The sequence below is a fragment of the Maniola hyperantus genome, chromosome 21 (assembly GCF_902806685.2).
Source record: "Maniola hyperantus chromosome 21, iAphHyp1.2, whole genome shotgun sequence".
NCBI classification, from domain to species: Eukaryota; Metazoa; Arthropoda; class Insecta; order Lepidoptera; family Nymphalidae; genus Maniola; species Maniola hyperantus.
The window spans coordinates 6,189,816-6,215,689 of NC_048556.1; the positions used below are offsets into that span (position 1 = coordinate 6,189,816).

Below are 25,874 nucleotides of genomic sequence, written 5' to 3' on the forward strand. Positions count from 1 at the left end.
AAATTCCAGATACTTGGCAACCTCACATCCATGGTAGGGTTCGTTTGACCTTGAAAGGGTAACATTCTCGTTTCGCGATCGCTATCTGACCTTCGCAACCCTATCAGATGGGGAGGGGACGAAATAAAGGGACGATGGATTCGTAGGTATGATAGGTGTTCGCTAATGATGGTGAAGGGTTTGTTTTTGTCTGAGGGAGCTTAGGTTGACTAACTTTAAAACAATGTATTATTTAATGAAACCCTTGAAACCTAGCCTGCTCAATACAAGGCAAGTTGGACAAAGTCGCTTAGTAAAGACATCAAAATAAGTACAGTGGAAACTCGATTAACCAGACTATTGTTGTCGTTAGGGATTGGATAATCGAATTTCCGGATAATCGAATGTATGAAGAAAAGCGGATTTTGTGCATATTATGTAGTTCACTATAATAGTATTTTCAATTTTCAAATTAAGATAACTAAGTATACCAAGTAGGATATCATATGAAAGGGCTTTGCCTGTTTGCATTCTAAAACAGATTTTTATGCATAATATGTAGTTTTTGATTTATCGTAGATAATGGCGGAAAAAAAAACCCGAGTATGGAACCCTCGGTGCGCGAGTCTGACTCGCACTTGACCGAACAATTTTCGGTTGGTAGTCCGGATAATCGCGTATCCGTATAACCGAGGGCCGGATAATCGAGTTTATACTACAGGTGTTACCTATTCAGAAGAGTGAAAATTGAAGTAATTATATGGCCATAATAGCTGATGCCCGCGACTTCGTCCGCGTGTAATTAGGTTTTTTTTAAATCCTGTGGGAACTCTGATTTTCCGGGATGAAAAAATGTATAGGTATAGCCGTTTCATATGATACCCCACTTGGTATAGTTATCTTACTTTGAAAGTTGAAAATACTAATTATTATTTCACAACACATTTCAATATTTTTTTGTGATGGAACTACAACTTCACGGTATTCGGATTTTTTTCTTTACTTATGCTATAACACCTACCTACCTGCCGAGTTTCATGATTCTATGTCAACGGGAAGTACCCTATAGGTTTTCTTGACAGACACGACAGACGGACAGACTAACAGACAGATGGACGGACAGACAGACATACAGACAACATCGTGATCCTATAAGGGTTCCTTTTTTCTTTTTGAGGTACGGAACTTTAATAAAAACGCATTCGATTTTTGTTTACGTCTTACAGCTTAGCTTAGTACGTATCTATATAGGGCTTCGGAAGTGGCTAATCAAAACATAGTAAACTGTCAAAAGTAGATAAAATCGTCCTTGGACTTCCACGCTATAAATGTAGAGCAAAGTGATAAAGAAGTGTTTATTCAGCTTATCAGCTAGAGTGCAGTAAATAAGGTGCATCAAAATGTATGACTTGCATGAGTGTAAATGTTTATTTGTTGCATATACCTAGGGCTTGTGCACATTAGGAAAGCCATAATTATTATTCTGATGGCGACACCAAATCAATTTGCATACTACCCAACGTTAATCCTAAAAATTCATACTAATCAGTACCTCAGTACCGACTACTGCGACTATTAGCACAACTTATGCTTTAAATATTGTACTTTTGTTATTTAGCATACTAGAGCCACTGGATGTTTTGCCTTATATCACTCGAAAGTCATTATCTTAGTGAGCAATTAATTGATTTATATGTTTAAATTTGGATTTATAAAATTATACAGTTACAGATAAATATTAATTGGTATATTGGCTTTATTAACAACCGTCTGGTTCGGTATTAAAAATAATCGACCCTTCATTATATTTGTATCATCTACTAATTGTTATTGTTTTATTGACTACCTACATGAACTGAAGTAATGTAAATAAGATGATATTATTGTAAAATCTTTTCCGTAATGAGCAGGCGCCACTTTTTCAATGATTGATTTATATTGCAAGCTAGTTTCGAGTGTTTTATTATCTTTGATAGCAGCTTTGACAGGATAGGTCATACTGAAACGTATCATGTGGCAGCTCAGTCAGACTTAGGTCTTTACTTTACCTAGACTAAACTAAAAAAAATAGGAAGTATTTCGATATTAAAATTAAACTAGGTGGCCATTTTCCTAAGATAAGATATAGATAAAGGAGTAGCATTATTTCTAGTTAAGTACCTATTACCATAAGGATGCTGGCACAATCAAACAGTGGTTATGTCTAGACTAAAAACGTCTGCAGCAATTTGTCTGTACTATATTGATCCTAAAATAGGGCTGGGAGTAGCTCGTTACGAAACAACTATAAATTAATTGGTATGGCTACTTTATTTATTACTTAGGCACTTATTTCTATATCTATGTTACTAGCTGATGCCCGCAACTTCGTCCGCGTGGAAATAGGTTTTTAAAAACCCCGAGGGAAGTTTTTGATTTTCTGGGTAAAAGTTTATATAAGTAGATACCTATCCTATGTCATTCTTCAGGTTTAACTATACCTACTTATCCATGCAAAAATCATGTAGTATCATGTATTTTTTAAAATACCATAGAAAATCTTTGATTTTTCCGGGATAAAAACTCAGGTAGGTACCTACCTACTTAATCTATGTTCATTTCCGGGATGTATCATGTAAAGTTATCTCTGTTCGTGAAAATTAGCCAAAACGCCTAGGTAGATACGCTTTAAATTAATCAATGATCTTTTTTAAAAAAAGCGTAGGTACATACCTACTTTCTATATTTAAAAACACTTTACCTACTGTGAGACCTTTATATTGAAGAGCGTTTTTTTAAAGTTTATTTATCTCTAGGATTTTAAACAAAGGCATTCAGTAGACTAATTATTAGCATCACATCAGCGATAGATAGGAACCTAACTACTGTTTCAAGCAGTTTGAAAAAAATTATTCGTCCCTAAATTACCACTTTATCAAATGTAGAGCATTGCATTAACTACCTAATTGCACGATATCTACACAAGGTGACAGTACCTATTGTAAGATAAATACATCTTATTACTTTAACAGTAGAGGTGATAATTGCATTTTAATACACACCCCTATGCTTTGTATGGTAGAGGGCCAGTTTACTCTTAGTATCTTATCTCTTTGATTATTAAGTATAGGTACCTACTTGCCTTGTAAATACCTTCTTTATTGGCATCTAAGTAGTATTTGTCCTTCAACTTATATTTTAAATCAAGGTTGGAGACCAATGATTATTACGTAGCTAATTAACGTAGCGTAGATAATTGTTATACGAGCAATTGCTATTGGTAGCCGTTATCCATATCCATACTAATATTATAAATGCTAAAGTGTGTCTGTCTGTCTGTTTGCTAGCTTTTCACGGCCCAAGTTGCGGGCATCCTCTAGTTACATAATTCAAAACCATACGTTTGGAGTCTGAATACCTATGCTGGAATGGCGACCTCGCTCCGGAAAGCGCAGCGTTGGAAGACTCATCAAAACGATCAAACGAGTCGTAGAAAGCCGCTGGATTCTCTCTACAGGAATCATCAATCAAGAGACCTATGTCCAGCTGTGAACGTCTATCGGTTGATGGCGATGAGAAATTTGTTTTTTTTAGTTCGCAATTAATTAGTCATTGTCAATGAGACCTATAGGCTTCACCCTACGTAGGATTGCCATGAAGGCTCTCGGAAATGATGCTACCATGTTACTCATAAATAATCACTTTAACCATTCTCTTAGTTTTACTATAATAACTGCTAACAACACTATTCTCACAGCTTGCACTTATAAACAACACAGGATCTCTCTCGAGAGTGTCCGCTAAAACCAACGAATCCTCTCGTCAAGCTTCTAACCGTCAGGGTGGGAGAAACCCAACCTCATTGGTCCCACCGCTCTGCGCCAACTGGCGTTAACCAATGACAGAATAGTATTTGAAAATTAGAGTTGCCAACGTGACAATTAAGAATCTGATTGGTTTCCGCCGTTTCGCCGGTTCCGGCGTCAAAACTCCAGAATGATAACTGATAGTCTATTTAAAAAATAAAGTTGCCAATGTAAAAATAAAAATATAATGCAATTTTGAAACTAATCCTAAGATCCTAACAGACCATAGCACATAACTTATGTGCGTTGAGATATCTTTATTCTTTCAGTATCCACGGACAGGCAAACTTCTCCATACTTCATAGGTAATTTGGCAGATATGGCAGACTCGGGCACTACTCGTTCGAATATCAAAATAACACATGGGCATGGGAAAACTATAGTAGAATTTTGCGACGCCATCGTAGCTTTTTCAAAAGTTAGAAGGACCTCAGTCTGTTACGTAGGCAAGGTCATGTTATCACAAATTATTAATTTTATATGGTTTCAAGTTTGATCACAAAATTCGGAATATTTAGGTATGAATTTCGACCGTGAAATAGTAAACAAAAACCTGTTCTAACCTAATTACCTAATACAGGATGTGATTTTGATAGGTATGTATTTATTATCTAGCTTTTCCTTGATTCTATTTACTATACATAATACGTACCTACTAGGTACAAATCCACTTACGTGCAATTTGAGATCTTTGTTATACAATAAACTTAATTTTCTATGATTTCTGTGACAGTTTGAGATGGCAATAGGAGTATGTATTTTTTTATGCGATAGCATTTTTGTACCGAAGATACCTCGAAGATGAGTACAAATTAACGTTCTGTTATGCAATACGTAAACGAGTTTGAGACTCATCGGCATGTAGTATAAGTGACCGTTCAAAATCCCGTTAGGTAAACGTCAATTTGTGCCGAATAACTGACTTGCAAAAATACTGAATACCGTAATGCAAAAAAATGCTGATTTACGTCCTCGTGTTGCGTAGCCACTGCGCGGTCGAATGTGTGAGGGGTGAGACTTAGCTACACCTACTAATACATAAAATTCAAGTGTCTATCTGTAATTTCCAAAATATAACTATACCTACCTCATATTACGCTCGGCATATTACCTAAGCTAATACTTCATATTAGCATCGGCGGCGCAAGACCGTGGCGTGAGGATGAGTGTGGAAGTCCGTACCTACAAGAGATCTATGTCCAGCAATGGACGTCTATCGGTTGATGATGATGATGTTGATGATGATGATTGTTGAGCACATAATTATGGTTATTTGAACTTTACAATTGAATGAAACGTTTTTAAAAATTTTGTCAACTCACTACTGAGTTATGGGTCTCCTCTCAGAATGAAAAGGGCTTAGGCCGTAGTCCACCATGCTGGCTAAGTGTAGATTGGCAGACTTCTCACACCGTTGAAAACATTGAGAACTCTCAGGCATGCAGGTTTCCTCACGATGTTTTCCTTCGCCGCTAAAGCATAGTAAGCCGCTAAGTTGTAGCTACATATATTGTAACTGCTTACACATACCTAAATCCGAAAAAATTCTCAAGAATGGGCCCACAATGAGAACTCAATAAAAAATCGGCACCGCACGGCTACGCATTGATCTGATTTGATTCGGCCAAGTTTTAATGCTACTATACTAGGTACCTATGCCACACGAGTATATCTACTCATGTGCCTATGCTACCTACTCTACTACTAATACAATAGATTATATCTATCTATCTATTTTCTATTGACCCTCCGAAGGACCCGACCCTAGGAAGGCAACGTCTGAACTACGAGGCAATCACCGTCTACTAAGCCATAACTTCTTCCATCTAAGTACAATTTCAAGCCTCACGCATTCCACGCAACAATGAATCGGCCCACGGATCGCCTGGCATCTCACAATTCGCCAAGTTACGTGCATCAACCGACAACCGTAACGTTACGTAAGCAGTTACGCAAAGCCAATGTCAAGATCGCTGCGTCAACAGCAGCATTGAGGTCGACGACCGCGATAGCAAACAATGCTAGCTCCTCGAACGAGTTCACATCCGTTGCTGTAAAATAAAAAATAAACGAAATTCTTGAACTTGCTCTGTTCATTCATATAGATAATGGGTGCAGATTTCACCTGTATGCCGTGGGGAAACTCGCAAGGCGCAACCTCAATAAATAATTAAGTATTTATTATTTATCCATCATCATCATGATCAACCCATGACCAACTAACCAATAACCATGATAATTTGTTCAACAGAGCACGCCACCACCTCTCGTGGATTGGTCAGGTGTGCCAACATTGGTGCTGGCATTGGTCGCGTTGGTGATGGCCGCCACAGCCTTGCTAACCCGGCCTATGGACGGAAAGAGACCAGCGCGTCTGCCAGGGCCGCCGGCTTTACCCCTCCTTGGCACCAGATGGCTGTTCTGGAGTCGCTATAGAATGAATAAACTACATGAGGCATACGAAGGTAAGGTGCTCTGCGAATTCATTCAATAACCACTTTCATAAATCGTTTTATAATTTCTCATATCGAAAGACGAAATCTATTTAAAAAAATAATGATGTAGGTACATAAAGATAATATTATAAAACTTCAGATAGTCAAAGCTCATAAAATAGAATTTAAAAAAAAACAAATTCGTACGTCTTATGTGACACATACGCGTAGCACACATTAGATCATGATCGACCCATAGCCGGCTCACTACAGAGCACGGGTCTCCTCTCAGAGTGAGAGGGGTTTGGCCATAGTCTACCACGCTGGCCATGTGCGGATTGGTAGACTTCACACACCTTTGAGAACATTATGGTGAACTCTCAGGCATGCAGGTTTCCTCGCGATGTTTTCCTTCACCGTTAAAGCAAGTGATATTTAATTAATTAAAACGCACATAGCTCGGAAAAGTTAGAGGTGCGTGCCCGGGATCGAACCCCCGTCCTCCGATTAGAAGGCGGATGTTCTAACCTATCTACTATCACAGCTTTTTCATCAGATCAGCGGGGTTTACGCACATTTTGACACCTTCGAGCGTCGAGTGTGTTTCAAAAAATGGCGGCTATTTTAATTGTAGGTAGGTAACTCGGTTTTAAGGGTTCCGTACCTAAAGCACATGAGTGTACCAACGGGGCCTGTGCCAACGGCACCTTATTAATATACTTCCACTGTCCGGGCCTGTCTGCCTGTCAGCGGGCTGTATCTCTTGAACCGCAGCAGGTAGAGAGTTGATTTTTTTAAAGAAAGTGTAGGTATTTCTATTGGATCTGCAACAACAAATAATAGAAATTTCAGAATGGCTGCCATGAAAATTAAAGTGTTATTTCTTTTATGATGTTACGGAATCCTTCGTGTGCGAGTCAGACTCGCACTTAGTTTTTGCTTTCACGTACCTACAAAAATCGAGTTTATTGAGACTTTGTTAGTGTAGGAGATGGTAGCTAGTTAATTAATTTAGAATTATCTAAAAAAGCTACATCATCATCATAATCAACCCATCGCCGGCTCACCGGGTCTCCTCTCAGAGATTGAGATTGGTTTGGCCATAGTCTACCAGTCTACCACTATGGGCAAGTGCGGATTAACAGACTTCACACACCTTTGAGAACATTATAGAGAACTCTCAGGTGTGCAGGTTTCCTTCATTAAAGTGATATTTTATTAAGTAGGTACTTTTTTAAAGCTACATGGTTATACAATATCCCGAGGGTTGTTTTTAATTACTGACACCCTCGCCGTCACAATGAGATATTTGCACGCAGACATGTTCAGGCGCTACGGGCCGGTGTTCGCGGAGATCACGCCCGGGGGCGCCCTGGTCGTCTCCATCGCCGAACGATCTGCGCTGGAGGCGGTCCTGCGCACCCCTGCCAAGAGGCCCTACAGACCACCCACAGAAATCGTCCAAGTGTACAGAAGATCGAGGCCCGACAGATACGCCTCTACTGGACTCGTTAACGAGTAAGTTATACTTGCCTAACTTCTTGGTGATCTCTAATGAACTGCCCTAAAAGCGGTATTTCATACTCCTGCCTTAGAGCCCTATTATATGCCACCCATAGAAATTGTTCAAGTGTAGTCCAAGTGTAGTAGTGATAGTGACCGAGGCCCGATAGATACATTTCTACTGGACTCGATACAGAGTAAGTTCTAACTACTTGGTGGTCTCTACTGCTGAATGAACTACCCTAACAGCGGTCTGCCAGGTCCTACAGACCATGCACAGAAATCTTCCTAGAAGAACGTGTCCGATAAATACCTACGCCTCTACTGGACTTGAACGAGTAAGTTATAACTACTTAGTGGTCTCTAATGCTGAATGATCTACCCTAAAAGCAGTTTTATACTCAACTCTACTCTACTTCTGCCAACTGTTAAGAGCCAACAGGCCTTACAAAAATAGTCAAAGTAAGTATATAGAAGAAACGCCTGATAGTTAAGCATGTCTCGGTCTAAGCGATTTGTTCACGGGTAGCCTAATTTATAAGCTTTTCTAAGGTTCGCTATTTATAATACCCACCTACAGTTGTAATCAAAGTTGTTATTACATTCAAACGTAAGTGGACCAATATTTTTCGTTTCCTACTAATTAGGTATCATTATATCTGTATCATTTAAGTACATGAAAGAGATTGGTACTTTATTATTAGGACAGGAAAAATATTTTTGTTAAATGATAAATTGGTTGGCAATTCTTCAATGAAATTAACTTTCACGGATTTGAATAAGCATATTATTATTCTATACATAGACGCGTTTGCTTGGATCGAGTTATGGATTTATCTAAATATATAAAAGGGAAAGGTGACAGACTGACTGACTGATCTACCAACACACAGCTTAAACCACTGGACGGATCGGGCTGCACTTTGGCATTATGGATCCGCTAAGAAAGGATTTTTGTAAATTCAACCCCTAAGGGGGTGAAATAATGGGGTCTGAAATTTGTGTGGTACACTCGGACGAAGCTAAAGACTGCGCTCGCCCGCACCGGGTTATAGCGCTGGGGCTGTGCGGGGCGTTCCCTGCCCGATTGCCATTTTAACCTGTCGCGTACCTATTCACTCAATTATTCACTGATCAAACTATTTATCGAATCTTTGATAGACGCAAAAAGCAACCAATTGCTGTAAAAGCTTTTTCTGTGAACTAGATAATGATGTTAGTAAGACTGCACTCAAGAGCTAATATATTACTTTTAACAAAGTACGTACCAGTTTTTTAGTATAGTTCTAGACACCAGCTTTCACCCATCACGGAACTGTCCAGACACCTCTAATAAGTATAATAAACAACTCGACGCTTTTTGCACTCGCACAAAAACATGCTACCTAAGTATATAACACTGCACCATGACTGCAGCCACTATTTTAAATTATTTTCACACCCGTGCCTCGGAGAGCATGTAAAGCCGTCGCGTCAGTCCTGCGCCTCTTCTCTCTCCGGTCGTGTTCGATTTCCGTTCTATCGGGCTATGAGAGTGAGGGAATAGAGAGTGCACCTATGTTTGCGCACACACTTGTGCACCAGGGGTGTTACGGATATCCCGGTGCGAGTGTGCGCTGCGTCCCCCCGCCTATACAACGTATAAATATGAAACTCACGGAAGTAAGAATCAGCAGCTTATACCTATTTTAAACTGACGATACACGGTCTTATAAGTTTGTTAGTGATTCTCTCAAACTGTTATAGTTTTCGGTTTAACTATGTACACGTAGATCATCTGTAAAAGCCCCTTACAAAATATCAGATAAAAAAACACGGTCTCACACTCATTCAGTGCGCACGGACCCTTAATCCCAAGCTAATGTCAATCAATTACTAATTAATTAATTACATAATCAACCGCAAATCAAATTAAAGTGACAAAAAGATTCATTTTCAATTAAGCACTTAAAAATTAACGTGCATAACAATTATTATTTAAAGCTATTTATTCAGTTGGGTGGGAAACCACTGACAAAAAATACTAAACGTAAAAACAGTAGCACAAAAAATACTAAATACTACTTAACTGGGTACCTACTTACTCGGAGGTAGGTACAACAAGTCTCGGTATTGTTTGTATTGCTAAAGTATTAAACAATATTATAGTATTAAACCGATTCAAAATAAAAAAGGCGAAGGTTTTTATTTACAAAGAGTTTATAGTTGCTGTATACTTAACTATGATGTATAGATTATGTAGAATAATAAAATAGGAACTTAACCACTTATAAATAGAAAATTCATTCGTTATAAGTCCTGCAAATTGCTATTGCGCTGGAACCATGTCTCATTAACATCGAAATGATGTCATTTTAACGTCAGCCGACATAAAACTATACCATCAGCTCGAAACTTCAGTCTAGTGCCGACGTCACTAAAATGGCGGCCACGCGTATTAGCAATTTGCATCTTTATTTTAATCAAGAAAAGTACATGGAAAATCTAAATACACAAAGGAAAGTTCCAGACTCACTGACTGACTCATCAACGTCCAGTCCGAACGCTTGGACCTAGAGAGTTGAGACTTTCCCTTTATAACGTTGACAAGGAATAAGGCCGGATTTTTAAAAATTCGCACGGGATAGGAATAGGAATAAAGAGGATTTATATTCTCACCGAGCGAAGCCGCTGGTGCTCGCTATTTCTACATATAAAGTCGGCAGCATTACTACTTATCTAAGTTTTTATTCCAGCTTTATGCTTTATGCTGCTCTTCATTCGAAGCAGGAAACCGACATAATATAACTCATATTTTGGTGAACGCCTTAGTTTGCCGATCACGTAGATATAGGTACATTCAGCTGCGTAGTGTCGACTAGTTTTTGCTACAACCCATTTCCTGTTTTGTCCTGCGATTATACTTGCGTGCCAAAATAGGCATTTTATTGTCTGGTTTCACTATTATGCCCTTGAGTGAGCTTTATGAAAAGTGACATGGCTTGTAAGTAAATAAATAACATTAATCGAGGCTCTATTTTTAGGTGTATTATAAAGGATTGTATTTAATACTATTTTGCAAGTGTAACTCATAATAATTGTTGTTTATGTCTTTCATTTTATGAAATACCTTATAAATGGTGAAAAAAAATATTAAAATCGGTTCAATAGTTTCAGAGTTTATCGTTCACAAACAAACAAATCATTCCTCTTTATATTAGTACCTCTAGCTAAGCTCTAGAATCTATCTAGGTTGTACTCAGTAGTAAGTGGAAAAAAATTACGAAAAACAAAAAACGCAATCATACAGCCTATCAACAAACAGATTTCGAATGCGAGGGTCTAAAAATTATAGGTATACTTTTTCGTTTGTACGAATATTGTTTATTATTTAGTGGCATAATTTTGAAGTCGAGTTGGTTATAAACTAAATTACTTACCTATTTATGTATAAATTGACATGTGTGTTGCGACCTCAAGAGTTTATTTTCTATTGAATAACAAAAAGAATCGAGAGTAACGTTTTAGAAATCTTGGAGAAATCGTTGTACCTACGTTCTTCTTCTACGTACCTACTCTTTCTTTTTTTGAGGTCTGTTCAAGAACCATAAAGTTTTGTTAGTAAAATGGTCACAGAATTGTAATAGATATATCGTACTAGGTAAAGGACAAGAGTCAAGACCAATACATTAATGTTCAAATCCTTTTGGTTTCCAGACAAGGTGAAAGGTGGCACCATCTGCGACGCAACCTCACTTGCGAATTGACGAGCCCTCACACCATCCAGGGGTTTATACCTGAGCTGAACAGCATCTGCGATGACTTCCTCAACCTACTGCAGAGCTGTCGGAGGCCGGATGGGATTGTGCACGGGTTCGACCAACTCACGAATCGTATGGGCTTGGAATGTGAGTATATTCTTATCTTAAACTAGATGATGCCCGCGACTTCGTCCGCGTGGATTTTGGTTTTAAATAATCACGTGGGAACTCTTTGGTTTTCCAGGATAAAAAGTAGCCTATGTCCTTCCCCGGGATGAAAGCTATCGCTGTACCAAATTTCGTCAAAATCGGTTGAACGGATGGGCCGTGAAACGCTAGCAGACAGACAGACACTTTCGCATTTATAATAAGTATTAGTATGGATATGGATTACCTATATTTGAATAGTTTTTCAATTCGATGACAAAGAAGCCGACTGCAAGAAGATGGCTGCAAGGTCGGATCTGCGATGTCTTGCACTATCGCAGTTTCAGGGAGGGCGGCCAGAAAAGGCAAAGAAGGTTTTAATCCATATGACACCGAGAGCACATCATTGAAGTCAGGCGAGTCAAAAGACTGTTAACAATTCTACAATCCGAGGCTAAAGAAAAAAAGTTAGGCTCCACCTTGTGGTAAGTGATGATGAAGTCTAAGATGCAAGCGGTCTATCTGTAAAGGACCTTTGCCGATATAGATTTATAATAAAGGTAGTGTAATGAAGTTATTGGCTGAAAGTGCGCAAAAGCCTCTGCGGCGACATACCTACCTATATATAATTTTTTGAACTATTCGATATAGGTTAGGTACGATTTATTTTAAAAGAGTACATGAAACAGGTACTTTAATTAACGAATTAAGGCATACATACCTGCCTGTTATTGTATCATTTTTCCTCTTTCAGAAACCAATTAACAAATCTCATGCATACAACAATATTTTAAAACATGCGTTCTAAATATCGAGGCGAATCTATAAAGCTATCATTAGTATTTTACCGCGTGGGAATTTTTGTAGATTTTATTTAAAGTAGGTTTAGGTTGCATCATCAGACCTTAGGCATCGGTCACTGACGTAATAGGAACCTCGTATCTAGCATCTGCATGAAATATAGCATGCTGTTAGAGATAAGGAATGCAATATAGGTCAAAGTAAGTGCACGGGATAGTCGAAGAGTCGGTGAACACTTCCGTTGCAGTTAAGTAACTATATGATAGTTCGCCGTCTTCCTTCATTTTCTTAACAAGGTACAGTATTCACTAGTATCAAAAAGTCTTTAAGGGTCTTCAGCAGGCTAGCGTCGCGCGCTGTAGCCTGTAGTTTGTCAGTTTCAGTGTGACTTTCGTAATCGCAGCTCTGATTGGACAATACTATCTCAATAATTCCTGGAATATCTACATTGTTGCAGCAAGAATACCATAAATTCAGCATCACAACAAAGGTAATCGGGCAATATGAATCCACATTTGCGAAAAGTTGCGGACATTAACCAAAATAGTTTAAATCAAAGACAATATAACCTTTCTATACATATATGTATATAAATATTCGATTCAAAATTGATTGGTTATTAAACATTGAAAAGAGTATAAATCCGTTTAACCGATTTAGATGAAATTTCGTACAGAGATTGCATCCCGAGGAAGGACATGGCTACTTTTAATCCCGGAAAATCAAAGAGTTCCCACGGGATTTTATAAGACCTCAATCCATATGCACGAAATTACGGATATCATTTACTTGATACAGAAACAACTTGCATCCTAGAGATTCACGTAGACTACATTTCATGCCGGAAATCAAAGAGTTCTCACGGGATTTTGAAGAATTTAATTGACGCGGGCGAAGTTGCGAGCATCATCTAGTAAAGATAGACATAAGAGCATCATCTAGTAGTTTCACACTACGGGATATAATTTATATTATAGTCGGGTCAATATTGGCGTTCTCAATATTCGTACCAATTTTTACTCTAACAATTTTTAGAGTTTACGAATGTTGGGAACGCACGAGTATGAAATAAGCTTACAAGCATAAAATCTGGCTCAACTAGCGTGATTCTTTAAGTCGCCTGCTCTTAGACTAACAACTTGACATACCCGCATGTGAGTGCGAGAATGCACCATTAGAAATGCATTACGGAGCTACATTATGAGACATCACATAACTGGGACGGCTTATCGCCGGCCGGTAGTTATGACTTGACACTATCGCCGCGTGTAGCATTGCATAGAAATTGTTGTTTCTAGGTATTTAGTTACAATGATATTGATAGGTGACACACACACCAAGCTACACCAAGTATGTAAAAGCGAAATACCACTCACTCACAGAATAATCACGAAATCCATAAGTACAAAAACTACAAACTTGGTAGGTATAGTACGCGACAGGTCGAGATGACAATCGGGTGGGGATGCCGAGCACACCCACACAACTTCCACGCTAATCCGGTGCGGGACAGCGCGGGTGACATGCGAGTGTATAGCCTCATACTCCGATTGCCATCTCCAATGATATTGATAGGTAGGTTAGGCGTCCCATCTTAGGCCTCATCATCACTTTCCATCAGGTCAGGTGTGATTGTGGTCAAGCGTTTGCCTATAAGTAATTAAAAAAAGGTACAATATCTTCTATACTAAGTATCATCATGATCAACCCATTGCCGGTCCACTACTGAGCACGGGTCTCCTCTCATAATGAGAGAGAAGAATTTAGGTCATAGTCTGCCACGCTGGCCCGATGCGGATTGGTAGACTTCACACACCTTTGAGAACATGAAGAACTCTCAGGCATGCAGGTTTCAAACTTTGAAAAGTTAGAGGTGCGTGGGATCGAACCTGAAACGAAGGCGAACGTCTTAACCACCAGGCTATCACCGCTTTATACTAAGACATACAAAAGCGAAATTCCACTCACTCGCTCACATACAGACTAATCACGAAATCTCAGATATAAAACCTACAAACTTGATATTTAGAAGGTAGGTTTCTTCAATGGCTTAGAAATCAGTTAAAAGGATTTTATTGAATCCGCACTTGGCAAGCATGGTGGACTATAGCCAAACACTTTCTGATTCAGACAGGAGACCCGTGCTCAGTAGTAAGCCGGCAATGGTTGACGGATGATGGTTTCTAGGACTGTGTGTAAAAGTTATAATTTTTTTTTTTAAGTTTTTAGTTCTACACCGATAAATTACATCGTGCTTCTGCTAATTAAAACCCATAAATAATTATGTGTTTTGCTTTATTTACAGCCATTAATAACAAAATGGACTACTTAAGTATATTTATTTTTCGATGCGCAATGATGGCGAAGAATAAATCGCAATAAATTACACCATAGAACACCTACATATAAATGTGCAAATGTAAATTTGAATTTTTGCACCCAAGATAAAGATTTTTGATTATAATGGTTAATGGTATATTTTAAAAACCAGCTTTCTTACGCCAATTAAATTTTGCAAGATTTATGGATGTGAATTATGTGAAGCCTTTTTTTCTACTCATTGCATTGGTTTAAAATATCGAACGCGCGGAGCGATCTCTGTTCCATCTCTAAGACGATAAATAACTTATATTATAAGTAGGCAAATATGAATACTGTTGACTGTATTTTGGTTTTGGAACTTTCTTATCTTAAAATTCAAATCTACAGTTTACACTAATATTATAAAGAGGTATAAAGTTTGTAAGTTTATTTATAGAGTAATCTCTGGAACTACTGAAACGATTTTCAAATTTCTTTCACCAATAGAAAGCTACATTCTTCCTGAGTGAATTAGGTTAATTCTACTTTACCCAATGTCTTTCCCAACGTCAGGTATCTTAAGAAGATCTCCCCCGTGTTTACAAAAAAGGTAACAGGCGGCAGGCCTCACCGAAGTTTATTTTATTTGCTTTGTTACACAGCGGTATGTGGCCTTATGTTGGGCACACGACTGGGTTTCCTGGAGAGATGGATGTCGGGTCGAGCAGCGGCTCTGGCAGCAGCAGTGAAGGCCCATTTCCGAGCACAAAGGGACTCCTACTACGGTGCACCTCTATGGAAGTTCGCGCCAACCTCGTTATACAAGACTTTCGTGAGGAGCGAGGAGACTATTCATATGTAAGTTGATTTTTAAGAGCTTATTTTTTTTTTTAATATTACAATAAAACTTAAAGCTAGCCTTAGAGATTTTATTGATTTTTAAGACCTTTATCGGAGCGAGAGCAATAATTAATCTATGACCTTTATTAAGTACTTTTGTACTTCAGTAGTCGCTCGTCATATCTAAGAATGTAGTTTCCAAAAAAGTGGTCTAAAAATCACGACTGCATCCGCATTGATGAAGGGTTTTTAAAAATCACGTGCGAACTATTTGATTTTCCTAGATGATAAGTAGCCCTATGAGATAACAAAACTAGTGGTCAGTGAAGTACCCTTATCTGTGCCCAGGTTGCAAGCTATCCATGTATTAAATCGATATTATAATGTCCACGACTTTCCACGTGGATTCAGGTTTTTAAAAATCCCGTGGAAATTCTTTGATTTGAGAAAAAGTTGCTCGTGTCCGTACAAATTTTGCAGAGATAGCTTGCACCCCGGGGAAGGACATTACTTAATGCTATCGCCGAAAAATAAAAGAGTCCCCACGGGATTTTAAAAACCTAAATCCACGCTGACTAAGTCACAGACGTAATCTTTTCGGCACAGATATACATAGATTGCATTCTGGAAACAGACATAAGTAGGCTACTTTTCATCCCGGAAAATCAAAACCTAAATCTACGCGGACAAAATATCTACCTAGTCAGTAGGTAGGTAGGTACCCTTATTGTAAATGCGAAAGTGTTTGTTTGTTGGTTTGTCCTTCAATCACGTCGCAACGGTGCAACGGATTGATGTGATTTTTTGCATAGGAACCTACTACCTATAGATAAAGACCTGGAGAGTGACATAGGCTTTTAATCCCGGGAAATCAAAGCGTTCCCACGGGATTTTTAAAAAACCTAATTCCACGCGCACGAAGTCGCGGGCATCAGCTAATCTCTACATAGTATAAAATAAAGTCGCTTCCCGCGTCTGTATGTATGTATGAACGCGTAGATCTTTTAAGCTACGCAACGGATTTTAATGCGAATTTCACTAATAGATAGAGTGATTCAAGAGGAAGGTTTATAGCTATAGCTTAATTCTCAAAAAATTAGAGATCCCTAGAGATATTGAAATAATGTGAATTATGTCGGAAAGAAATCCTCTCATTTGAGAGTTTCCGAGGCAATGACACCTCAATGACACCCCATTAGTATCTACGTTGCACCCATGCGAAGCCGGGGCGGGTCGCTAGTAATATATAATCTGATAACAAATTGAATGTCGCTAGGATAGTATCAGAGCTAATGGAGGAAGCGCGATCGAGGACGCGCGGCGCGGCGCAGGACGACGGCTTGCAGGAGATTTTTCTCAAGATACTCGCTAACCCGGAACTGGACATGCGGGATAAGAAGGCGGCTGTTATCGACTTTATCACCGCGGGTATTGAAACGGTAAGGTTTAAATATTCTCCCTTTGTGTACCTATGTATGTAGGTACCTGTAGATAAGACATAATATATTAGTATTTGCTTTTGGCAGACTATCATCGACTATACCTATTTTGTAGGGATAAAGTAGGTAGGTACATGGAAATAGGAATGAGCTACCTACTAATTACTAACACTTATAAAGTAGTTGATGTCCGCGACTTCGTCCGCGTGCATTTAGGTTTTTTAATAAATAAATAAAAATGAATTTCCGGGTTAAAAAGTAATTTATATATTATTTTTAGGGCTCCACACTCCAGAGGGTCACTCTCAGAAGCTACCTTACGTTTTGATGAGTCGGAGTCAGGATTTTTGTATAAGTATTTAGATTTAGATATTTAGCGTTTTTTTTTTCAAAAGGGAACATAAACGAATGAACAGGTTATGTGACACATAGAGAAAATTGTCTTGTCTAAAGGTCAAGAATATCTACCTACTAGTCTATTTATAGAGTTCTGTATTAATTCGATAGATAGATACAAAAGTAATGTCTGCCTTACCCTATTTCCTAAAGGGCACATGTCCTTTAACTTTATTGCATCATGCCGCACGTGCTCTATGAGGAAAAATCCCTTTAAGAAAACTTGCTTACCATGGAAATCCAATCGAGTGGGTTAAGGTGAAAATCTGTTATTGAATAAAATATATTCATTATATTATTATGGCCGTTTCGACAGTCTGACATTTTCCTGGTTCCTCTAATTTAAAATTTTATGTCAAGAGGAAGAATATGAAACCTTGGTATAGTTACTGACCTTCATTTGCATAACTACCTACCTACTTACTACGTCGAGATGCAGAAAGCCTTAAACACGTAGGGACCTACACATAGGTATTTGATGCGATGAAAATTAAGGGAGTTACGGGCATCATCTACAAATTGGTATAACACAGAGATAGCTTACATCATGGAGAGGGATAGGTACCTACCTACTCCTACTAGGTATAGGCTACTTTTTATCGCAGATACTCAGAGTTCCCACGAGATTTTTAATTTAAAACTGAAAACCACGCGGACGAAACTGCGGGCATCATTTTTTGTTTAGTAAAAATGGCATATTGAAGTCGGTAAGCAGTTTTATGAATCCGATCATCTTTATTGCAGTTGGCAAATAGCCTGGTCTTCCTGCTGTATTTGTTGAGTGGTCGAGCAGATTGGCAACAAAGGATACGCTCGGAGTTGCCGTCCTGCGGCGAACTGCGTGTCGAGGAGCTGTCAGCTGCTCCAGCAGTTCGAGCAGCTGTTAATGAGGCCTTCAGACTGTTGCCCACCGCGCCGTTCCTCGCGAGGCTGCTGGATACGCCTATGACGATTGGTGGACATCGGCTACCTGCTGGGGTAAGGTCGTTATGATTTGTTGTAATTTTTACTTGTGTACTAACATTTCTAATTGTTTTATTAGTAGGTACTTACTTAAATACCTATATGTTGTTTCAAAAGCTCGGCAGTAGGTATACACTATACAGGTTGTAACCAGAACGTTAGCAAAAACTTAGCGTTATTGTTATACTACCAAAACACAATCCAATACCAATAAGATAACCATTTGCCTCATTTTATAGTTCTAATGATTTAGTATTTTTCAAACCCGCAATGCGTGCAAAACTCGGGTCAATGCCCCACCTACGACGCGGCATTGACTCCGAATGGCCTACTTACGCAACGGTCGTTAACCTCTAGTGTCAGTCAGATGTTTTATTTGAAATATATCGTAAACGTTTTAAAAAATATAGGGTTTTATTTTAATTTAATCATCAGTACTATCCCCTGTCTTCGTTTTTGCTAGCGTTCTGGTTACAACCTGTATGTTGTTTAAAAAGCTCAGTAAAGAAGTCGCGACATTGTGATTTGTGGCGAAGCGGACACGGCAGTCTCTTCCATAGTCCATACTCTTGAATCGTGATACACGCCTATTAACGCTACACGGCATCATCATATTCGCTTTGGGTTGGTATTAAAAGAAATGCTACTTACGCACTTTGTTCTAAAACTACACCTTTGTCCATCAAAACATCGGTTATTGTGTAAACGATTATAGCAGATCAACGCTTATATGTATTGGACTTTTCTCTTCGTAGGTACCTATCTTCTTATACCTATTACGTATATATCTACTTACCTATGATTTTGAGTCTTATCGAAAAAGCTTATTAGAACATACAGTAGGTACGCGGCATAAAATAATGTGCCCTTTAGAATGACATTTCGGCTTTGTAGAGCGTTGTCTCTGTCACTCATACCTATGTGACGTTTTGTCGGTCTCAACGTCAGAGACAGTGCTCTACAAAACCGCTTAGGTACCTCTTTCTAATGATCGATGTAGGTATGCCGCGTACTGTACTAGTTAGTAATTTAATTTGGACTATATCTTGCTCCAGACATTTGTGCTAGCCCACACTGGTGCCGCGTGTCGGCGTGAAGAGAATTTCTGGCGAGCCAGTGAGTACCTCCCAGAAAGATGGATCAACATTCGGGAACCTCATGCGTCGGGGATCGTAGCGCCGTTCGGCCGTGGTCGTCGGATGTGCCCCGGCAAGAGATTCGTTGAGCTGGAACTTCATTTAATACTGGCTAAGGTATGATAATTTATGTCTGACCCAAACAGATAAAGGGTTTTCTTTAAATTAAAATGAACTTTTGCCTTCATAATATCTATTCAAAATTTTAAAGGAAGGCCTAGTTTTCTTGTGCCCTTCCAACTACACGTAGAGTGATAGTTGACACAAAAATCGGTCTCAGTCGCAAGTCGGACTCGCACACGAAGGGTTCCTTACCATCGTACAAGAAACACTTATAAATTTTTTTTGGCAGCCATTTTGAAATTTTTGTTAGGTAGGTACAGTACGCGGCTGAATTTCGGCTTTGTAGAGCGTTGTCTCTGTCACTCATACCCATATGACGTTTTGTCTGTCTTAACGACCGAGACAGTGGTCTACAAATCTGCTATCTCCTTCTAAAGATCGATGTACATTACTTTCGGCCGCGAACTGTACCATTGTACCTGTGCAATTTTTCAAGACAATGTGTATGCTGCAAACCGATTACCGATTTATGTTGAAACGCCAGCCTATTTAATAAGTAGGTAATCTAGATTCTTGATCCTGATTACAAATCATTATCGATTAAAATAATGATATCATTTTGCAGATTCTGCAACGTTGGCGGGTGGAATACGACGGCGAGCTGGACATCCAGTTCGACTTCCTCTTATCACCGAAGTCACCGGTGTCCCTGCGGCTAGTCGAGTGGTGAACCAAGCGACACTTGTTATTATATTTGCGGCAAGCTACTTGCTCGAGACTTTTTGGCGCTTTTCTGCTAAACGACAACGGAATGATTCAGACTTATTATGGTTCAAGGTTCATAACGTTTTTATTAGCATTGCGTAGTAAAACAAGAAACCCGCTTAGATGTCGTCCAGTCCATGAACAAAACAGAAATTCACGCAAAAAAATATTCGCACAAAACTTGTTTTAAAATGGTTTTTGGTTTATTGTAGGATATTAACTAGCTTATCACAAGACTACACAAACACCTATTTTAACCCCCTTAGGGATTGAATTATCGAAAATCCTTTTTTAGCGAATACGTCATATAATAGCTATCTGCATGTCAAATTTCAGCCCAATCCGTCCCGTCCAGTAGTTTGAGCTGTGCGTTGATTGATTAGTCAGTCAGTCCGCTTTTCCTTACAAAGGAAATATATTTAGATTAGTATATATAGATTTTTAGTACTTACCTAAACCAATATTTCTGTGGCATACCTTAGTTAAAAACCTTACCAAAAAAATCTTCAATGACAATGGTTGTAAAAAATTTTTTGGAAAAGAGTTTTTGCAGGATTCGATCGTTATTGTTTAGCAGAAAAGACATAATTTGCTCCAAAGTCAAAGTGATAAATGTTGCTCCTAGGTTGTATTGTTTTAAATAGTATGTGTAAGACTTAATGATGTAGGTATTATGTTAGGCTAGAGCAAGATTAATTTTTGTCTCAATTTCGCAAGGAAACGGTATAGTTTCTTTGTTTAAAAACTCTGTCTCAGCCTTTTAAATGTGCCTAGAATAACGCAAACACATGACGTAAAAATAATTGTCTGATTGAAATTCAGTAGTGAAAATTTTGTAACAGGGTATTGGCAGTTTGCTCAAAATATGACAAACTTTTTCCTTGTATCGAAAGAATTTTCACAATACATTATTGAATAGATAAGTGTTTAATATTTACCTATGCTAAGCTTAGTTAGTAACTATAAGTTATAACTATAATACGTAGTAAAGTAAAATATGGCTGTGTTAATATCAAAAAGCATATTTATATAATTATTATCAACCATAAATACCTCTTTTAGTGAACACTGCATGCCCGCTCCTACAAGTTGAAAGTTCATCTCGGTTTAGATAAATGTATAGGTAATATACCATATACCTACTACGCACTCATCCGATCCGAGTCCGTGAAAATCAAAGGTTTCACCTTACGTTCCTTAATGTTTTCGATGGTAGCTTATGAGTTATGGGCGTATAATATGTCGTACCTAGATGTTTTTTTTATATCCGTAATTCGGATCGGATTCGGATCGGATGAATGCGTGATCTGTAAACAAATTGCAGAAACGCATAATCGGACGCGATTTGCCCGACGCTCTAGAGGTTTTTAGGGTTCCGTACCTCAAAAGGAAAAAATAAACCCTCATAGACTCGCTTTGTTGTCTGTCTGTCGGTCTGTCCGTCGTGTCTGTCAGGAAAACCTATAGGGTACCTACTTCCAGTTGACCAATCATGAAATTTGGCAGGTAGGTAGGTCTAATAAAAAGTATAGGAAAAGTAAAGGAAGTGTAAAAGTAAAGGAAAAATCCGAAAACCGTGAACTTGCGGTTATATCACAAAAAAATGTGTGCACGAAAAATAGATATTTTTTATGCAAGGCTGTAAACTTGTTATTTTGTCGCGAGAGTTTGTATTGAATCCTGAGCGTAGTGAGGAATTCAAAGGCTCAAGCGAAAATAAATTTGCAGCCGTGCGAAGCACACAACTTTGCATCTCACTGTATCTCACACAAGACTGTTAGGACGAACCGCGTTTCTGAACGTTTCATTATGACGTGGTATTTTTAATAGAAAGAAAAAACCTAGGTACGCAACCATAGACCACAATTCATCACGTTCGAATTTCAACGAGACTAATTAGTGCTAGAAATCTGTAATTTGGCATGGGCTTATATAAATATTAATCACGCCAACAAAGTGGTGAAATTAAATTTTGATAATTTTTTTTTAGGGTAGCTCCCCTACATGTAAAGTGGGGATGATTTTTTTTTCTCGTCTACCCCATAGTGTGGGATATCGTTGAATAGGTCTTTTAAAAATACTGTGGGTCTGGGAACATCATTTTTTGATTACTAGATCCGTTTGTAAAATATGATGTTTTAAAATGTTAATTTTTATTAGTCAAGTGTAAGCCCCCCAGCCAAATGGTAGTATATAGGAACGTGAAAAAATTCACAGAAGTAGTATATAATTATGTATAATCAATTTTAAAGGAAAACTATCATGGCTTAGCAGGGTTCACAGGTTAATTAGTTACATCTGTTTTTCGAGGATTGTGACTACGGAACCCTGCACTGCGCGTGGCCCGCCAAGCACTTGGCCGGTTTTTAGTAAACAGCAATAAGTATCAATTCCTTTTATTTTCATACAGGCAACACTGATCGCTTTATTAAACCAAAACTGTGCAGTTTATAAAAAATGTTTATTGTATACCTAAGTTCCGCAAATTACTTTTGCGCTGAAACCATGTCTCATTAACGTCGAAATGACGTCATTTTGACGTCAGCCGAAATATAAATATACCATCAGCTCGAAACTTCAGTCTAGAGCTGACGTCACTAAAATGCCGCCACACGCATTAGCAATTTGCGGGACTTATATAGTTAATTCAAAGAAGTTGGAAGTACTACTACATTAATTCCACAATTCTAACCCGGAGACAAAAATAACGTTTCGTGTGTTGCCTGTTTTTTAAGCCTCTTTAATAGTGATGTGAAACAATCGTAACTTACCGATTAATATTTGTCGGTATTCATGTCAGATGTGTACGAGATAACAAAATGTGTTGAATTGAAAATAATTATTCCAATTCAAATGAAATAAGTAAGTAGGTATGGGCTGATTTTCAATTTATGAATTTTACATAGTTACTATTGAAAAACTCCTACGTTGAATTATTTTTTGTTACTAACTATTTCTTAAGTCTTTCAAATAATATGTGATGAGTGCTACTGTTTCATCTCGTACATATTCGTATGTTATTTTACTCGTTATGCACCAAATATTATTTTATTAACGATTTTAATCTAAACCGGAACCATGACGACAACACTATTTTTGCTAAGCGGGTTAAGTTTGACATTTCTAGCTGTTATTCATAGTCTCTGCGGTTATTATACTATAACTATAGGTCTTGCTATAGGTTATTTTCTGTGTTATTTTATTTCATTTAGAGTTGCCATTTGCATTGTATTAAGTACCTAACATAGCATATATATGCATAGCATGTATGCATATTATCCTATGTCTAGCGAAAAGATATTTAAGGTACTGTACCTTAAATATCTTTTCGCTAGACATAGGATAATATGCATACATGCTATGCATTATAGTAGTTAGGTACATTATTATTATATACAGCGTGTAACCAGATCACTAGCAAAAACTTATTTTTTTTCAAACCCGGAATGTATAGCGTGCAAAACTGGGTTTAATTCCCCACCTACAATGTTCAATGCCCGTCGTAGGCGGGGCATTGACCCCGAATTTGCACGCTGTATATCTCGGGTTTAAAAAATACTAAATCACTAAAACTACAAGTATAAGGCAAATGGTTATTGCGATATTCTAATTAGGTACCTACCTGAAACCTAAAACCATGACTAAAACGACTTTTACTAGGACCAACGCACTTGTACAATAAAGGCAATTATTCTACCTTTTCCATTTCTGTTTAATGATACGAATATACCTACCTAATATAATAATTCAGTTCCACTTATTATGTTAGTTATATTTGAACATAATATTTTGGAAGTGGCCATTCCTATATTTATAAGTCATTGTATTAAAAATACAATTAAGTACATAACTATAGGATTCAATTGTTGTTATATTTTAATATCAAGATAATATTATTTGACATTGTGTAATAATAAGGTAATAAGTATATAGGTATTCATAATAATTATAAAGGATTAAATATAGTGCCAGCTATATTGTATTCTTAAAATGCTGAAATTGTTTATAATAAAGGAAAATAAATAACTGAATTTGTGTTAATTTCTTGTAAGTATTGTTTGTAGGAAGCACTGTATAATCTAGTTAGGTACCTATTCTATCTCATTGTTTCGCAGGCTAAATGCTATAATGTGTTTGTCGATCTATCTAGTTAATAATAAATTATTGAAATGAAAAGATTGGTAGTGGGGACTGCCGACAGAAGCACAGACATAAGTGAAAAGCTAAAACCTATACAATCTATATATATATAAAAGGAAAAGGTGACTGACTGACTGACTGATCTATCAACGCACAGCTCAAACTACTGGACGGATCGCGTTGAAATTTGGCATGCAGATAGCTACTTAGACGTAGGCATCCGCTAAGAAAAGATTTTTCAAAATGCAACCCCTTAAGGATTAAAATAGGGGTTTAAAATTTGTGTAGTCCACGCGGACGAAGTCGCGGGCATAAGCTAGTTTAATAACAAAAGTGGTAAGATTATCGTGGTACATCATCGATGTAGATACCTACCTAATAAAATATGAGTAATGATTACCTATCATTAATTTATCGACAAATACTATTTTCAGCTCTATGAACAAACGCCTGTGCGTGTGTGAGTGTAGGTAATGCACGGTAAAATGGTAACTAAACTAGCGGCACGCTATGATGGCCGGTTTGACGTTTGTCCGCTCATGAAGTTCCGTATTAATTGATAACGACTTTGAAGGAAATAATTGTATTACTTTATTGACGATAGTGATGTGCAGAGATTCATAAATTTTATCGAATGTAGTTTTAGGTTTAGGACTCAAAATTTATTTATTAAATTGATTTCTTAAATGTATACAAGTGTAGAAAAATCAGTTTGCACCATTTAAGGGGTGAATGTACTTGTGAATATGAACAATTTTCACTATGTGGACAAACCTCTGAAATCGCAAAAAAATATCAATAAATTTTTAAAAATGGAATCTAATACGATCGTCACATAGGATCGCTGGCTAGCACAACTACTACCTCCGGCAAACTCGCGTCAATGCTCAATGCAAAACAAAGCAGTTTCGAATTGACGTTGCTTCGAAAAGTATAAACTGTCAGTGCAATGCGATTGTGATATAGTTTTGACCTGGCTTTGGATTTCAAATATTGATACTGCATTACTGTTGACCCTTGCTCGTTAATTTGGACTCTGTTCAAGCCCTTTGTTGTGGATTTCGTCGATATGACCGAACGTACGCAGAGAACTGTTCTAAATAGTCAGACACGTGAGTTCCTAATACGCCTTCGTAACTATTTCGATCGTGAAGCTCAAAATGGAGGGCCAATTTTACCTATAACGTCAGTGGTTGAACGCGTAGCTGATGCGCTTAATATTGGACAACGAACTGTTAGACGGATAACTAAAAAAAAATATGGCGAGACTGGCACAGAAGAAAATAAACTTCACACACCAAAAAAGAGAAAACGAGCAAAACCAGTCGTAGGCATCGATAGCTTTGATGCCGATGCTATCCGAAGACATGTTTACGGCTAC

The 25,874-nt window shown here is 38.0% G+C and overlaps 1 protein-coding gene across 2 annotated transcripts in view; it reads left to right on the top strand.

The window, feature by feature from the left end:
• Nucleotides 1-21,482, top strand: part of shd (cytochrome P450 family 24 subfamily A member shade) — a 50,961-nt gene extending 29,479 nt beyond the window's left edge. For both annotated transcript variants that reach the window (XM_069505746.1, XM_034980151.2), the window contains exons 2-9: nt 6,076-6,289; nt 7,579-7,777; nt 11,459-11,649; nt 15,414-15,609; nt 16,868-17,030; nt 18,171-18,404; nt 19,445-19,642; nt 20,214-21,482. In XM_069505746.1, coding sequence (XP_069361847.1) covers nt 6,145-6,289; nt 7,579-7,777; nt 11,459-11,649; nt 15,414-15,609; nt 16,868-17,030; nt 18,171-18,404; nt 19,445-19,642; nt 20,214-20,318 — 1,431 coding nt within the window. In that variant the 5' untranslated portion in view covers nt 6,076-6,144 and the 3' untranslated portion in view covers nt 20,319-21,482. The remainder of the gene's footprint in view (nt 1-6,075; nt 6,290-7,578; nt 7,778-11,458; nt 11,650-15,413; nt 15,610-16,867; nt 17,031-18,170; nt 18,405-19,444; nt 19,643-20,213) is intronic.
• Nucleotides 21,483-25,874: the final 4,392 nt, after the last annotated feature.